At 61.1% G+C, this 14,426-nt stretch overlaps 1 protein-coding gene across 1 annotated transcript in view; it reads left to right on the forward strand.

The window, feature by feature from the left end:
* The window catches only part of CROCC2 (ciliary rootlet coiled-coil, rootletin family member 2), a 55,553-nt gene that overhangs the window by 33,345 nt on the left and 7,782 nt on the right, over positions 1-14,426 (forward strand). The window contains exons 21-27 of the mRNA XM_019628451.1: positions 968-1,143; positions 1,769-1,928; positions 2,971-3,129; positions 4,752-5,109; positions 5,336-5,517; positions 6,336-6,456; positions 7,207-7,340. Coding sequence (XP_019483996.1) covers positions 968-1,143; positions 1,769-1,928; positions 2,971-3,129; positions 4,752-5,109; positions 5,336-5,517; positions 6,336-6,456; positions 7,207-7,340 — 1,290 coding nt within the window. The remainder of the gene's footprint in view (positions 1-967; positions 1,144-1,768; positions 1,929-2,970; positions 3,130-4,751; positions 5,110-5,335; positions 5,518-6,335; positions 6,457-7,206; positions 7,341-14,426) is intronic.

Genomic DNA, 14,426 nt, shown 5'->3' on the forward strand with positions numbered 1-14,426 from the left:
CCCTGGCAGAGTCCCACTGCCTCCTCCTCAGGGACACGCGAGCTGGAATAGAGCCTTCTCCAGAGTGCCCTGTCAGGGCCACGGCCGTGCGGGAGGCGGGAGACCAGGGTCCTGGCAGAGCCCCAGCGACCCCCTCCCATAGCCTGGGCTCCGAGGGCTGGGCTGCCCCTTCCCGGGTCTGCACTGTCCTCCAGACGCTCCCTACTCCCCTCAGGGGCCTTGAGGCACCTGTGACCCTGACCCCCATTTCAGCCAGGGCTCACCTCTGCCTCACACAGCATGGCATCAGCAGCCGGAAGCCCCCGTGTAGGGCCCTAGGGGAGCGGAGGACATGGGTCCAGGCTCCAGTGCAGGTCTGGGGGCCATGAGGACTTACCTGCAGCTGCTCCCCTCCCGGGGTCAGCTGGGTCAGCTCGCAGAGACGTGGGCGGGACGTGAGCACGGAGCTCCATGTGCCCCAGAGCCTTCCTACCTGGGCCTCCGCTGCCAGACCCCTCGGGCTTCGGAGGCCCACGCTTCTGTGGAGCGCTCCACGCAGCACACGTGTGACAGCGAGAACCTCTGGCCCATGGGAGCCCTGGTGCTGCTGGAGGATTCCAGGGCCAGCCAGAGGCCTGCCCTCCCCACTGCCTCCGGTCCCAGTAGGGACACAAGGCCCGCTACTGTGTAGGGGTCAGCAGCTGGGGCCACGGGCGCTGGTGCCCACTTTAGGGCAGACAGTGACACTGGGTGCCACTCCATTATTGAAGGAAAGGAGTGGGCATAGGTGGCGAGGGCCATCAGGCAGCGAGTGGCTACTGGACCTGGGTGGGGACAGGGCAGACGTGTGGCAGAACCATGTCCCACGCAAGCCCAGCCAACTAGCAGCCAGCGTCCCTGGGGTCCACCTGCCTGGGCTCTGGGACTGGCCCTTGACAGCCACCCGTGGCCCCCAGCTGGCCCCTAGAGCTGCACGCCCCTCCCCCAGGCTGAGAGGCTGCGGGCACAGCTGGACGAGGCCCAGGACGGGCTGGCCACGCTGCGCAGGGAGGCCCTGGAGGCCGGCTGGGCGCTGGGCAGCGAGGCCCATGAGAAGGACGTGCTGCAGCGTTCCAACGCGGAGCTGCAGGCCGCTGTCTGTAGGGCCGAACAGGAGAAGGCCAGGTATGGAGTGGCTGTCGGGGAGACCTCCTGGCCCCAAAGCTCCCCCCAGGATGTGGGGAGGACCCAGGGCAAAGCGGGTGGAACAGGGGTGTCCTACTGAGCTGGGCCAGATGATGGTGGGGTGACTACACCGAGCAGACTCAGGGTGCCGGCTGCCCATCCAAAGGGTCCCCATTGTCGGCCATGAGGGGAAGTAGACACCGACCTGTCCCTACCCTCAGGGAGTTCCCATCCAGCAGGCAAGACAGCCCCAAGAGGCCAGCAGGACATGGCCAAGGGCTAGAGAGCAGAGGGAGGCCGAGGGGCCTGGTCAGGGGCTCCAGGAGGCGCCTCTGTGGGAGGAACAGTCAAGCCAGGACTGCAGCCCTTGCAGGGGGACAGCAGAGGTGCCAGGCTGGTGCTGGACACTGGTTCTGGGAGTGTGACTGGAGGAAAGGGAGGGGAGTGGTGGTGAGAAGGGCTGGAGACAGAGAGAGGCCAGGTCAGCTGGGCACTCAGACCCCAGGGAGGCTGGGCTTTGGGACACTGCAGGGAGGAACTTGCTAGAGTGAGGTGGCGGCTTGCTCGGTGGCCTGCACAGTAACCATGGGAGATGCCAGAGCCGCAGCCTGTGGCCTCTGCTCAGGTTTCAGCGGTCCAAGGAAGAGAAGGAGCAGACGCTGCTGGTCCTGGAGGGGGCCCGAGCAGCAGCCCGGAAGGAGGCCAGCGAGCTGCTGGCCAGCCTGCAGGAGGCGGAGCGAGCCCGGGAGGACTCCCGCCGTGAGCTCCAGGAGCTCAGCGGACAGGTGAGCCCGCCCCTCCATGGAGACGTCCACCACCCCCCTGGGCCCCAGCTCCGCCAGCCCCTCCAAGGGCACCCCAGGGCTGCAGAGCTCCCCCCACTGCTGACCTTATGCTGCCTATGCCTTTGGCGCCCCCAGCAGAAGGGCCCTGCTCAGACTCGCGGGGTTCCTGGCTGGGTCTGCCTGTGGGAGACCAATGGCAAGCCTTGAACCTCATGCCTTAAAATCACCATTCTGAGGGTCAGAAACCATGAGGCTCAGGAGTCCGGCCCGGGCACAGAGGGCAGCTTGGCTCTGCCCCACAACACACGCTCCCAGAAGACTCCACTGCGGGGTCAGTGGTGGGGCCGGGCTTGTCCAGAGACCCGGGGTCATAGGTCCGGCGGCTGATGCTGACTGTCAGCTGGGGCACCACCTGCGTCCCTGAGTGGCCTGGGCTTCCTCCTGGCGTGGCCACCTCGGGGATCAGGGTGAACAGGTGGGCGCTGCTTCCTGTGGGCCCCCCACGTCTCGGCCTACACCTGCCTGAATTCACTGGGCCTCCCGCCGGCAGGAGAGAGGCCTGTCGCAGCCTTTGGAGCCACTTTTGTCAAAGTTCTTCAGACAAGCTGTTTGGGGCGGGGGGGGGGGGCATGTCTGATGTGCTCCTTCTACCAGGGTCGTTTAATCTCATGACTCTCCTGTGAGGAAGGTTCTAGGCCTTCCTTTCCACATGAGGACACCGGGGCCACAGAGGCCAAGTGGTAGGACCAGGTCCCCGAGCCCAGAGCCCGCACTTCCCAATCAGGGCCACCCATCCCCGGCCCTGCTCTGACCCAGGGGCACCCAGCTGGTGTTGGTCTGAGCTCCAGTGTCCTGTGTGTGGAGCGGCTGAGGGTGAAGCTCTGAGGGCATCATGGACCCCGGTCCAGAGCTGGACTTGGCCAGAGCCACCTGGAAGGGAGGCATCCTCCCAGGATGCGTGAGCAGAGGCAGGGGAGGCAGTCCCCCCACCCCCCAGCACAGAGGCCTGGGCGACCCCACAGTGCCACCCCCACACTCCCAGGTCAAGGTGCTGGAGGCCGAGAACCAGAGGAAAAGCCGGGAGCTGGGCCAACTGCAGGCCCGGAGCTCCCAGGCCGCACAGCGGAGCCAACAGGAGGCCCTGGAGCTGCAGAGGCAGGTGGCTGACGCACAGGCCGCCGGGGAGGCCGCCCAGGAGGAGGTAGGGGGCCGAGGGGCCCTGGAGGGGCAGGCGGAAGGCCAGGCTTGGCCCTCGCCCGCGCGTGCTGTGGGCCTGTCCACTCTCCCACTTCCCAACATGTGCAGCCGGGTAAGGGAGAGGGACTCTGGCCGAACTCATCCAGCTGAAGGGACAACCCTCCCCTGCGCTTTCCAGGGTGCTCGTGTTTCAGTAAAAGACACAGTCTCACCCAGGTGAAGAGTTTTGAGCCTGCGGACAGGCTGGGGGTGGGGGGGACGGGCAAAATGACCAATTCTCCAAGAGCCTCAGGACTCTGCTCACGCCTATGCCACGCCTGCTCTCGCGGGTCCCCACGCCTACGGCACACGTGCACCCACCTCCCCCACACCTGCGCTCACAGCCCCCAAGCTAGTTTGAAAGGCCCTCTGTTCAGCCCAGGCCCGCCCCTCGGGCTCTGTCTGCTGCAGGGCTGTGCTGCACGTGGCCCGGTGGCCTCCGACCCCCCCCTCCGCCATACACAGCCCGAGAAGGCCTCCCTGGCCTTAGCCTGTGTGGGGCCCCCTGGTTCAGACCCAAAGTCATGCACAGAGTGGCTGTATCAAGCACCCGCCATGCCCAGAAAACATGGGTTCACCTCCCACAGCCCAAGAGACCCCTGGGTGACCTCACAGCCCTCACCTCCATCTGTGAATGGGGTCCTTATACTGCGGCCACCCAGGGAGGGAGATGACATGAGGCCGGCCTGCCCTGTGCCAGGCCTGGTACCCTGGGGCTTACAGTCTGGCAGGGGCTTACCCAGCCTGGGGCGGGGGCCTGGCCGCCTGCTCCCCCAGGCTGCGCACTTCCCCATTCACTCACAAGTATTTAGAGGGTACCTCTTGTGAGTGGAGGGCCAGAAGGCACATGTCGGGCCGCGACCGGGGTCTGCAGCAGCAGGCAGGGTGGCCTAACTGGGAGTGATGGGACGGCCAGCAGCAGAGGGGCAACTGGGTCAGGGAGGGCCCCCTGCACCTGGGCTGAGCTGCGAGAGAAGGGAGGGGAGGGCGGCCCAGCAGAGGATCCCTGGGGACAGGCGGCTGCCAAGGGGCTACAACGAAGGAGAAGGGAGCACAGGTGGCCCCGGCCAAGGGCGGCGGGAGAACGGCACCCCGCGCCTCGCTGGCCCGCCTCAGCCCACATGTGCTGTGTGCTGGGGAAGGGCTGCAGCGTGGGTGGTGACAACACTCCACTTACCTGCGGGGTTACCCGCCTGGAAGCCTGTGGAGGGTGTCAGGCACGCTGAGGGTCCCCTGCCCCTGTCACTGGATGGCGCTGACCCAGCCTCAGTTACCACAGGCCATGCGTGGGGCAGACAAGCGTGGGGCCGGCCGGCCGCAGGAGTGGGCAGCCTGTGGCCATGGCCCCATCTAGCCAGGCCTTTCATGAGCCTGCCAGTGGGCTCTCTCTGTCTGCCAGGACATGCTCCCTGGTCGTGGGGTGCCCTTCCCCACCTGGGCTCAGGTGTCCCCACTCCCAAACACGGGCCGGGAGGCAGGCCCTATGTCCCCCCAGCTGTGACAGCCAAGGAGGGGCTGAGGCAAGTCCTCAGAGGCAGGGGAGTCTGGGACGAGGGCCTCCGTCTGAGCCCCCACGGCCTCACACAGGTCCTGAGGCTGCGGCAGAAGCTGGCCGCGGTGGAGGCTGGAGGCGAGGCCCGGGAGAAGCGTCTGGAGGAACGCCTCCACGAGTGCCGGAGGGCTGAGCGGACCCTCCGCGCCGAGCTGCGCGCTGCCACCAGGAAGCTGCAGCAGGCCAGTGGCGTGGCTGACGGCCTCCAGGCTCGCTTGGATGAGGCCTGTCACCGGGTCCACAGCCTAGAGCAGGAGCTGGCCCGGGCCGAGGGGGCCAGGCAGGGTGCAGAGGGCCAGCTGTGCCGGCTCTGGTACACGCTCCACTGTGGGCTGGGGCTCCCAGAACGGGGCCCCTCTGCATCCCCTGAGCAGCCTGGCTCCCCCACCAAAGGTCAGTGTCCTCTGTGGCTTCAGGTGGGCTTCTGTCCCAGCTCTGCCACCCACGTGGGGCACTCCACCCCTCCCTGGGCCTCACAGTCCACACAATGAGGGGCCTGGACCCTGTGCCCCCCCCTCAAGCTCCCTGTGAGTTGGGGTGGCAGAGAAAAGGGGGGACAGGGTGTCTGCATGTGTTGCAGAGTCCTCACCACGTCCCATCAGCCATCACTGTCCTGCAGGCTTGGATGGCTCCCCGGGTCACTCTGGGTGGCTGAGTGCCAGCCCCCCTGCCGGGTCCCACTCGCCGCTTCGATGGCCCTCACCTGCACCCGGACACCGCGGCCCAGAGGTGGACGTGGCCTCAGTGCGGAATGCCCTGAGGGACTTGGTGCAGAAGCTGCAGGATGCCGAGCAGGGCCGGGTAAGGCGGGGAGGAGCCGCTCTCTCAGCGTGCCGCCCACCTGTCCGCCCTGGCAGGGCCCTGCAAGTCCCGGGCCTCAGTGCCCACACCATCCGGTCAGGTGTGGTGCATACCACAGTCCTTTAGAACCCGACGGCCCCAAGTGGCCCTGGGCAGCTCCCTTTCTGCAGACCGAGCGGCAGAGACCCTGGAGCCAGGCCCTGCTGTGACGCCCACTGGGCCCAGGGCAGGGTCTTCACGATCCCATGCCTGTCCCCTGGGAACTGTCCCCAGGGGCTGGCCATGTCATCTGCAGTGTCCACAGTGACCACGCACACAGGGACAGAGCTCCCCAGCCTGCCACCCCAGGGCTCCCCCGGAGCTGCCCACCCGTGGCCAGGTGTCCCCTCCCCACATGGCATGTGGGAGGGGCTATGAGGAAAGACTGACGGTCACCCAGCCCTGGCCTGGGGTCCTCCACGGACACTGTTCATCTCAAGCTCACCCTCCGGCCAAAGCCAGCCCCAGCGGGTAGGTTAGGGCCCAACGCCACTCAGCCCCAGGTCCGGCCAGGGGACAGTCCCTGCAGGTCACCCTGACCCCAAAGGCTATGGGCCAGTGAGGCCCTACTCCCCCAATCTATGTTTACACCCCAAACCTGGGTGCTCGGACCCAGTCCCTCCACGCCCTCCTCAGCGCCTATAGGTCAGCTCGGCTGCCCCACTGCCCTTTCCTGAGTGTCCGCAGGCTGCCCCACCAGACCCCCAAAGTCTCTAGCTGGACCCCTCGGCCCTCCACGCACCCCGGGGCTGCCTGCTGACCTTGGTCCTTCCGCCCAGGACAACTGGAGCTTCCAAGTGGCAAGCCTGAGCCGCCGGCTAAGCGAGGCCGAGCGCGAGCTCGCCAGGTCCCAGAGCCGTGAGGGGCAGCTGCAGAGGGCACTGGCCCAGGCGGAGGAAGGTGACGCCCCTCCCCTACCTGGGCTCCGCCACGTCCCCCGGGGGGGGGGCCCAGAGCACCAGCTCCTGACGGCCAGTGTGCAGTCCTGGGAACTGCTCAGGCCTGGGCCACAGGGGAACACCCAAACCAGCAGCCCTTGTGGGCTGGGTGGCGGCGAGGGCTTCCCAACAACGTGTCCCCATCACAAGGGAGTCAAGTCCAGAGACCTGAGAGGCGCCACCGATGGGACCCCAGCCCCTCCCGCCACACGAGCCTCCTGCTGTTCACACCCTGGGCCTTTGCACTGGCTGTGCCCCCCACCCACCCCGCTGGAACCCTCTTCCCCGGACAGTCACAGAACCCATCCACACATCAAATCTCTGCCCCCTGTCACCTCAGAGAGGCCACCAGCCTGGCTGGCCACCCCCACTGCATTTCTGTCCCCTATTCCCCCATTAGCCAGGCGCTCGGGACGAGCCCAGGGCCTGACTATCTGGAAGGAAAGAAGGCAGAAAGGGAGGGGGCGGGACCTGGAGTCCAGGCAGAGGACTGGGACCCCTGACGCCCCCCGGGGACCTTGAGCTCTGAGGGGAGGAGCCTCTGCACCCCCATCATCTAGGTAACAGTCACGTAGACTCCTGGGCCTCAGTTTCCTGGCCTGTGAGATGGGCGGGGATGACACCCCCACCCCACCCCCGCCCACCATCCCCTGCCCCGTATGGCAGCCCCTAGACCTTGGGAGCCAGGCAAGCCACCTTGCTTGTCCCACAGGCCGGCGCCAGGCAGAGAGGCAGGCGGGCAGCGCCCAGGCAGTGCAGGCCCTGCAGGAGGAGGCGCTCCGGAGGCTGGGGGCCGAGCACCTGGCGAGTGTGCGGGCAGCGGCCCAGGAGAAGCGGCGGCTCCAGGTGGGGCATGCAGCGGGGTGGGGACCCGGGACAGCCCAGGGCAGGGAGGCAGGAGGGCAGGTTTCAGGTCCCTGCGGGCAGAGACCCAACTGGGCTGGAGCAGATGGCCTCGAGGGACACTGGGTCCCCACAGAGCTCACCAGGGCTGTCCTGGCACCGCTGTCTCTGAGATGGTCTCAGCTTATTTTACAGATTGAGGAAACTGAATCTGGCCAGAGAGTGACTTGGCATGGGTGGCAGGGCCAGCAAGGGGCAGAACCAGGCGCAGACCCCTGGCCTCGCAGGTCTGTCCTTTCTGTAGTCACACCGGCAGGCATCGGGTGACACTGGCCTAGCCTTGGAATTCTCTGTGGTGTCACACCTATGCTGTTGTGGAACTATTTTTTGTCGCATGTCACTCACACACAGCAGGTTACACAGGATGAACTCAGATAAATGTCAACACATATGGGCTCCACGCTGTGAAGGTGGCCTCAGGGCCCACAGGTTTCAGGGGGGGAATCCAGGCCCAGAGAGGGGAGGCCAGGCCTGGAGGATGGGGTCTGGCCCAGGCCTCCCCCTCACTGCTCACGGGGGGGCCCTGTGCCCCATCCCAGGCCCACAAGCGAAAGCCGACGCTTTGAGGACCTCGGGGGCATGGAGGGGCGCCGTTCCTTCAGAGGTGGCCACCCCCAGGTGTCGGGGAGCCAGGGGCGCCGGGCCTGTGCTGGAAGGATGCAGCTAATGGGGGCAGCCGAGGGGACTGAGCAGAACAGGGCAGGACGCGGGCTCTCAGTCCCACAAGTGCCACGAGCTACATGCAACTCACCCCCTCCAGGTGTCTTGTGAGGAGGGAACCCCAGATAAGCCACCAAAGAGAGAAATGGCCCTGCAGGGGAGGGCAGGACAGAGGCAGGGCCGCAGAGAAAGCTCAGAGCTCAGCCTAGAAAAGGTTTGTGAGATGACCTGTGATTTCCGTTTCAAGAAATCTGACCGAAGCAGCCAGGGAAGCTGGGGTTGGGGTCAGTCGCAAGGCCCAGGTGCCGGGCTGGGTTGGGGGTCTGAGAGACCAGGGGAGGCCAGGCGGGGCTGTGTCCCAATTTATACATGTGTTCTCATGGATGCATTCTATGTACGTTTGAAAATAAAGTTTTCTGTTTGCAGGTTACACATTTGGAAGCACGCCTATTAAGTTAACCTTTACAAATACGTTATTCAAACGTTTCCCCTGACTTTATCAAAGCTCAGAGGGGAATTTGAGCTGAATTTGCCCACTGCGATTTTCTTGGCAATGTGTCCTTTATTCCTAAAGTTCTTTGACTTACAGATTTCTGTGACGTGCTTTTCAGAATTCAGTTTCTCGGTTGCTCTAGCTTTTCCAGGTCCAGAGGCCGCCGTGCTGTAAGCACTGTCTGTCCTGAGCCCCGCTTCACCCGATGTGGCAGTGCCCACCCCTGGCCAGCCAGCGCTTCTGCCCTCTCCGTTTCCACATCACCCACCTGCCGCCAGCCTCAGAGTTGTTGCCTTTTCCAGGGGAATTCACCCCACTTACAAGCTTTGAGATGATGCGTGTGCTCTGACAGGATACCCGCTGCTTTTAATGCTTCCTCACAACCCGTTTTGCCCTTTAGTGTAGGTTATTTGCTCTCTCCTTTCCTCTAGTGCCCGTTTCCTGATGCCATCCCTTCTGCCCACCCCCCCATGTCTTGGTACCTCTTGGGGATAGGGGAGTGTTACAGTGGTAGATGTGACAGCCGTGTCATGCTGTGCTCAGAGACCGCTGATGGCTGGGCTAGGAACCCCTTCCTGAGCCCCTGGCCACCCCCAGCTGCAGGGGCCTGCATCTGTGCCCTGGGGGCTTAAGGAGACCTTCCGTGCCCAGGGGCCTCCCTACCTCCAGATACGCCCGTCCCTGTCTTTCTGCTAAGTGCCGGGTGGGATCCACAGAGCCTGCCCCCGAGTCTGACGACCCTCGTGTCTGCAGACCCACAGCAGCCCACCTGTGGCACACTCCTGCTCAATGGCAGGTGACCACAGAACCCCATTTGTGAGCTCTCAGTCCTGCCCGCCAGAAGTCCAGCGAGGCGGCCCGGTTCTCTCCCAGGTCTCACCTATGGGTGGGCTTGGCCAGTCCTCACCTGAGGCTGGGAAGAATCCCCTTGCGGGCTCACTCACGGTGTGGCGGGACTCAGCTCCCTGCAGTTGTGGGACCAAGGTCCTGTTTCCCAGCTGTTGGCTGAGGATGGACCAAGCAGCTTCTAGAGGCTTCTTCCAGTGTCCAGCATGGGCCTTCTCATGGGCTCCCACCACTCAGTGGCGGCAGGACCCTCACTCACCTGCCTGTGCGCTCAGAGCTCATGAGAATATTAGGCCCACCTGGGTAGCCTCTCGCCCCGATGGTTAACTCAGAGCCAGCTGATCACTGGCCTTAATTACATCTGCAAATCCATTCCGCTTAATCTGACGTGATCACAGGATGACGTCACGGTTCAGAGGCCACGGGCCATCTTGAACTCTGCCAGCCACACCTGGTTTCAGTCACTTGTTGAACATGGCAGCTGAAGTCTTCGAGCTCACAGGCGGCACAGGTGAGTCAGGCTCTCATCCCATCTCTCGGAGGGGCTCGTCTTTCCGCAGACCCGGGTAGTTGTTTGCCCTCTGACCTCAGAAATGTGAGGCTGTCGCCTGTTTGAAGTGCTCTTACAGGGCGGGAGCCAGAAGGCCCATTTATCTTTGAAATTCAAAAACATCACCAAAACAGGGACTTGAGTTGTTCCTCGGCTGTCTGTGCTTGTGTGTGGTGAGCCCTCTCTGCACAGAGTCCAATCGATCTCAATTTATACAAGTTCTTTCCACTTAAAAACATCTCTGTCCTCCCCATGCTTCCCTGTTCATTGGTCCTGAAGTTCACAGCAGCCCAACACCGCTCTCTGTGCTCATGTCTCCTTGCTGACCTTGAACTTCACCTTCTTCCCGGTGGCATCTCCTCCAGGTCCTGGGAGAGCTTGGGGTCTTCGTCCTGCGTAGCTGACCTGTCTGCCGTCCTGGGTTGGTGCTTGTGTTTTGATCTCACTGTTTGCTCTCTGGCCCCGACCCTGGTTTCACTGTGAGAACATCAATTAACATTTTCTGACACGTATTTCCGTTTCTTGCAATAACTGTTCTCGTTTGAATTTGAGACCCTCAGATTGACTTTGTTTCTGGAACCACATCTGCTACATACATCATGATGTTTTCCTCTGCACGTCTTCAAAGAAGGGGGACTAGTCTTGCTCAGTATTGGGAGTGAAGAACTCACTGGGGATTTCACGTGTTCCTGTCCAGATATTTCAGGCCCAAATGAAAGGTTCCAAGCGGGGCCATGGGGGGCTGTGGGGGCTGAAGAGAAGCCACCCTGAGCTCTCACTAGAGCTGTTCTGTCCCAGGAATGGGGAGGTGGGGGTAAGGGCCCTGTCCTGGGGGCTCAGCCGCGGTGGTGTCCAGCTTCCACCTCTGGCCACCTGCCTGCCAGGGGACCGGGGGCCCTCTTGTGTCTCCCCCACCATGACCCTCATCCCTGGATGCCTTCCCTCCATGTCCGGCAGCCCCTCCAGCCCTGGCCCGCTGAGCCAGGGTCCCTGAGGGACTGCAGGTTCCACTTGGGCTCTACTCGTATGGGTGCTGTGGTTTCTTGGGTTTTCTGATCTTCTCTACCCATGTTGATTTTTCTGCTTGATCAAGAATTTACTCAATTTTCCAGTGAAGTGTGTGTACTAAAATCTATTAGTATTCTGTCAAATTTTTTCTTAGAATTCTGGCAGTTACCATTTCTCCTCTTCTTAGGCGACTTGGTTCTGTCTACCCTCTGTCTTATGGGAACCCTCAAAGTCCTGGCCTCCAGCTCTGAGGAAAGTTTTGCCAATTTTTGTAACCTGTTGGCCATCACGGTGGGCATCTGAAAGGGGATGAGACACGCCTGAGTCACCAGAAGCCCCAGGCACTTTGACAAACAGCAAACCCTGGCGACAGAAGCGTTTGCCCTGTTTGCAGCCGCCAGGGGCCCAGGACACGTGGCCACACCCCCTGGCCAGGTCAGGCTGCAGAGCCGCCAGCTCTGTGAGAGCAAGGTCTGTGTTTTACACAACCTCTTTCACTTTCACGGACTGGATTTTTCCCCAGTTTCACATAAGCCAACATGTTTGTCAAGAGAAAGTTAATTAAAAACATATTTTTCTAATTAAATGGTAGGCTGTGCTATGCAAACAGTAAGATTCTTGTTTGAGAGCAAATCCCTCCCGTTTCCCGGGTTACCCTGGGAATTCAATAGATCAACAATGTAGAGTGAGCCCAGCGTCACCCACACGTGCCCCTGGGAGAGGCTGCCCCGTGCTCCCCTCAGATCAGAGCCAGGTCACAGCCCCGCTGGCTCAGGGGCTCAGTATCCGCCTGGCACCCAAACGAACCACATCCAGCCCCACCGGCTCCCACGTTCCCACCACCAGCCCCCTCTTCTCCTGAGAACGCTCCTCCAGGCCCGGGCTGAGCTTGTTTCAGGTTCTAGAAGCGCAGCCTGGGCTCGGGAGCCAGGCAGCTCGGGCTGTGCCAATCAGCGGGGCCCACATTGTGGCGGAGGTGATTACTAACGCCTGCGTTGGTGTTTCTTCAGGGTGCCACATTTATCAGCTTTTTCAGTGTTAGGATTATTTTATCTAATTTATAAAATACACTGGTGAGCTTTCCATCTTTTTCTGTCATGTGGCGTAATCTAAGTAGCCTAAGAGTTGAGCTTTCCGAAAGGCCTGCACACACTGCCCCTCCTGTCATCTCACATGCGCTTCAGCTCCCTCCCCGGGTTTTCTGCCGCGGGTCGGTTGCGGCGTTCCATCCCTCCCGGGCTCAGCTTCTGTCGTGTGGGAGCCGCCCACCTTCTGTTTTTAAGTGCACACGCATTTGTCGTCGCTGTACTTGCACCGTCGCTATACTTGCGCTTAATCTGCAGTTAGTCTGTTTCTCCCCACCTACCTGCAGTGCTCCCTCTGGTAGGTCTTTTCAAAGATTATACTTGTATCTCGTCTCCCATGTTTGTCTAGTTTATTCATTTCAGCTTTTATCTTTATTCACATCATCTTTTCGTTGTACTGTTTCTGATTTCTTAAACTGAGTAAGCGGTGTACGTGTGTTTGGAAGAGCACTCAGCGCTGCTGCGTTTCCCCTAGCTGTGGTTTGCTGTGTCCCGTGGGGTTTTGATATGAAGTCTTTTCCTTTTTACCCATTTTCTAGAAGTTTTCATTTTACTCCTTTAATTCAAGGTGGTTTTGTTTTTGTTTTTTTTAGAGAATAATTACGTTTGTGCCTCTGTTTGTCACTACGTCTAGTCTCACTGGCGAGAGGGTGTGGTTGGGGCAGTGAGGGCCCTTTGGTCAGCGTCTGAATGGACCTCTGTTTATGTTCCCAGTTTGCTGCTTGTTTGCTGGTTGTTGGTTCGCTTTCTTAGTTTGGTTTTATCTATTTGTTTGTGGTATGTTTGGAGGGAAACTGGACAAGCTGATTGCAAAGTTTACGGGGAAGTATAGATGTTTGAGATTTTCCAAGGAAATTTTGAAAAAGCCTAGTAAAACTGATTATAACGCTAGTGTGGTCGGAGCAGGAGGGGTTGGCACAGGCTGGACAACAAGGCCAGCAGGAAAGGGCAGAGCCCAGAGGTGTTCAGCCGCCACTAACTGGCAGCAGACCCTGGGCTCCTCTCTGGGCCACTGAGCCCCACTGCGTTAAGTGCAGGGCACCGGCCCCCTTATCTCTGAGTAATTCTGATGCTGGTTCTGTCCTGGGACTAGCGGGGGGGCTCCCGAGCCTCCCGGGGGGCAGGGCCAGGAGGCCTGTGCACTGTCCCCCACCACTCGCCCACAGTGGGTGTCGGGGGACGCTGGCCACCCAACAAATGAGTTGATCCATTGTCACCCAGGGGATGAAAAGGCATCAGGCTGAACGCCAAGGCCTCAAAGGATGGCTTCGGCGGGGAGGGCTTGTGACATGCTCCGCTTGTCACAGTGCCACAGGCGGGATGTTTCATGAGACCCTCAGTGCATGAGACGTTTTCCACCCTCCATTCTGCAGCCCCCGGACAGGTGGGGCACCTTACAGCCCTCCTCCCATCCTTCTCCGGGTCCTGACAAGATCCTATGCGGTTGCGTCACAGCCATGACACAGATGGGGAAACTGAGGCTGGGGCCTGGTCTAAGGGCACACGCAGAGCCCTGTGCCCCTGCCCCGTGCCCCGGCTCTTCCCAGCCGGCCTCCCAGGGCGGAGCCCCAGGAGCTGATGCAGAGGGCTGGGGTCACGCTTCCCGGCAGCCACCGGGACCCACAAAGTGTTTGTGAGGCTTGCTCAGCCAGCCCAGCCCACATCTCCTATAGTATCAGGACTTGGGACCAAAGCAACATGGGAGTGAGAGTCACTCAGCGGGCACAGGGTGACATTCGTAAAGGGGCGCCACGCAATTCTTACGGCTCCTGTGGGTTCCGTAAAAGCTGAGCCGTTACAAAAAGAGTGGGTGCTTCACATAAGTGGTCTAGGCTTCTAAAAGCCCATGAAATATTTAATCCATATTTGAAGGAAACCTCTGCTTTTCCACTGGAAAATGTGTACAAACAGAAAATTGTAACTTTCAAAATTGCAAGGAAGAGTGAAACATCACAATTTTAGTTACAAGCATTGCAGTTCTCCCTTTCCTTTTTGAAGTACTCAAGTGGCAGACACACACGAAGTATGTACAGGGTCCCCCCACCAATCTCCCCAGCACCTAGCAGGACCGGTGGACGCCCAGCCACTCCCCTTCCTCCTCCGAGCAGCCCTCCTGTAAGCGGCCAACATTTAGTGAGAATCGAGTGAGAGGACGGACATGATGGCCCTTCAGACACATGGTGCCTGGGACATAACCGCTGTGATCACTGTGATGGACTTGTGGTTGCTGGGATGGGGACCCTGTAACCTGAGGGCTGGAGCCTGCATAGGTCAGTGGGGGTCCCTCTCTGGTCCTGTACCCAGTCTCCCTCTTGCCCCCACATTCCATGCCCCTCTCCAGTGGCCCTGTCTCCCCTCCCCCATCCAGGCTTCCCTCTCTCCCCACA

Source organism: Hipposideros armiger, unplaced genomic scaffold (genome assembly GCF_001890085.2).
Source record: "Hipposideros armiger isolate ML-2016 unplaced genomic scaffold, ASM189008v1 scaffold_17, whole genome shotgun sequence".
NCBI classification, from domain to species: domain Eukaryota; kingdom Metazoa; phylum Chordata; class Mammalia; order Chiroptera; family Hipposideridae; genus Hipposideros; species Hipposideros armiger.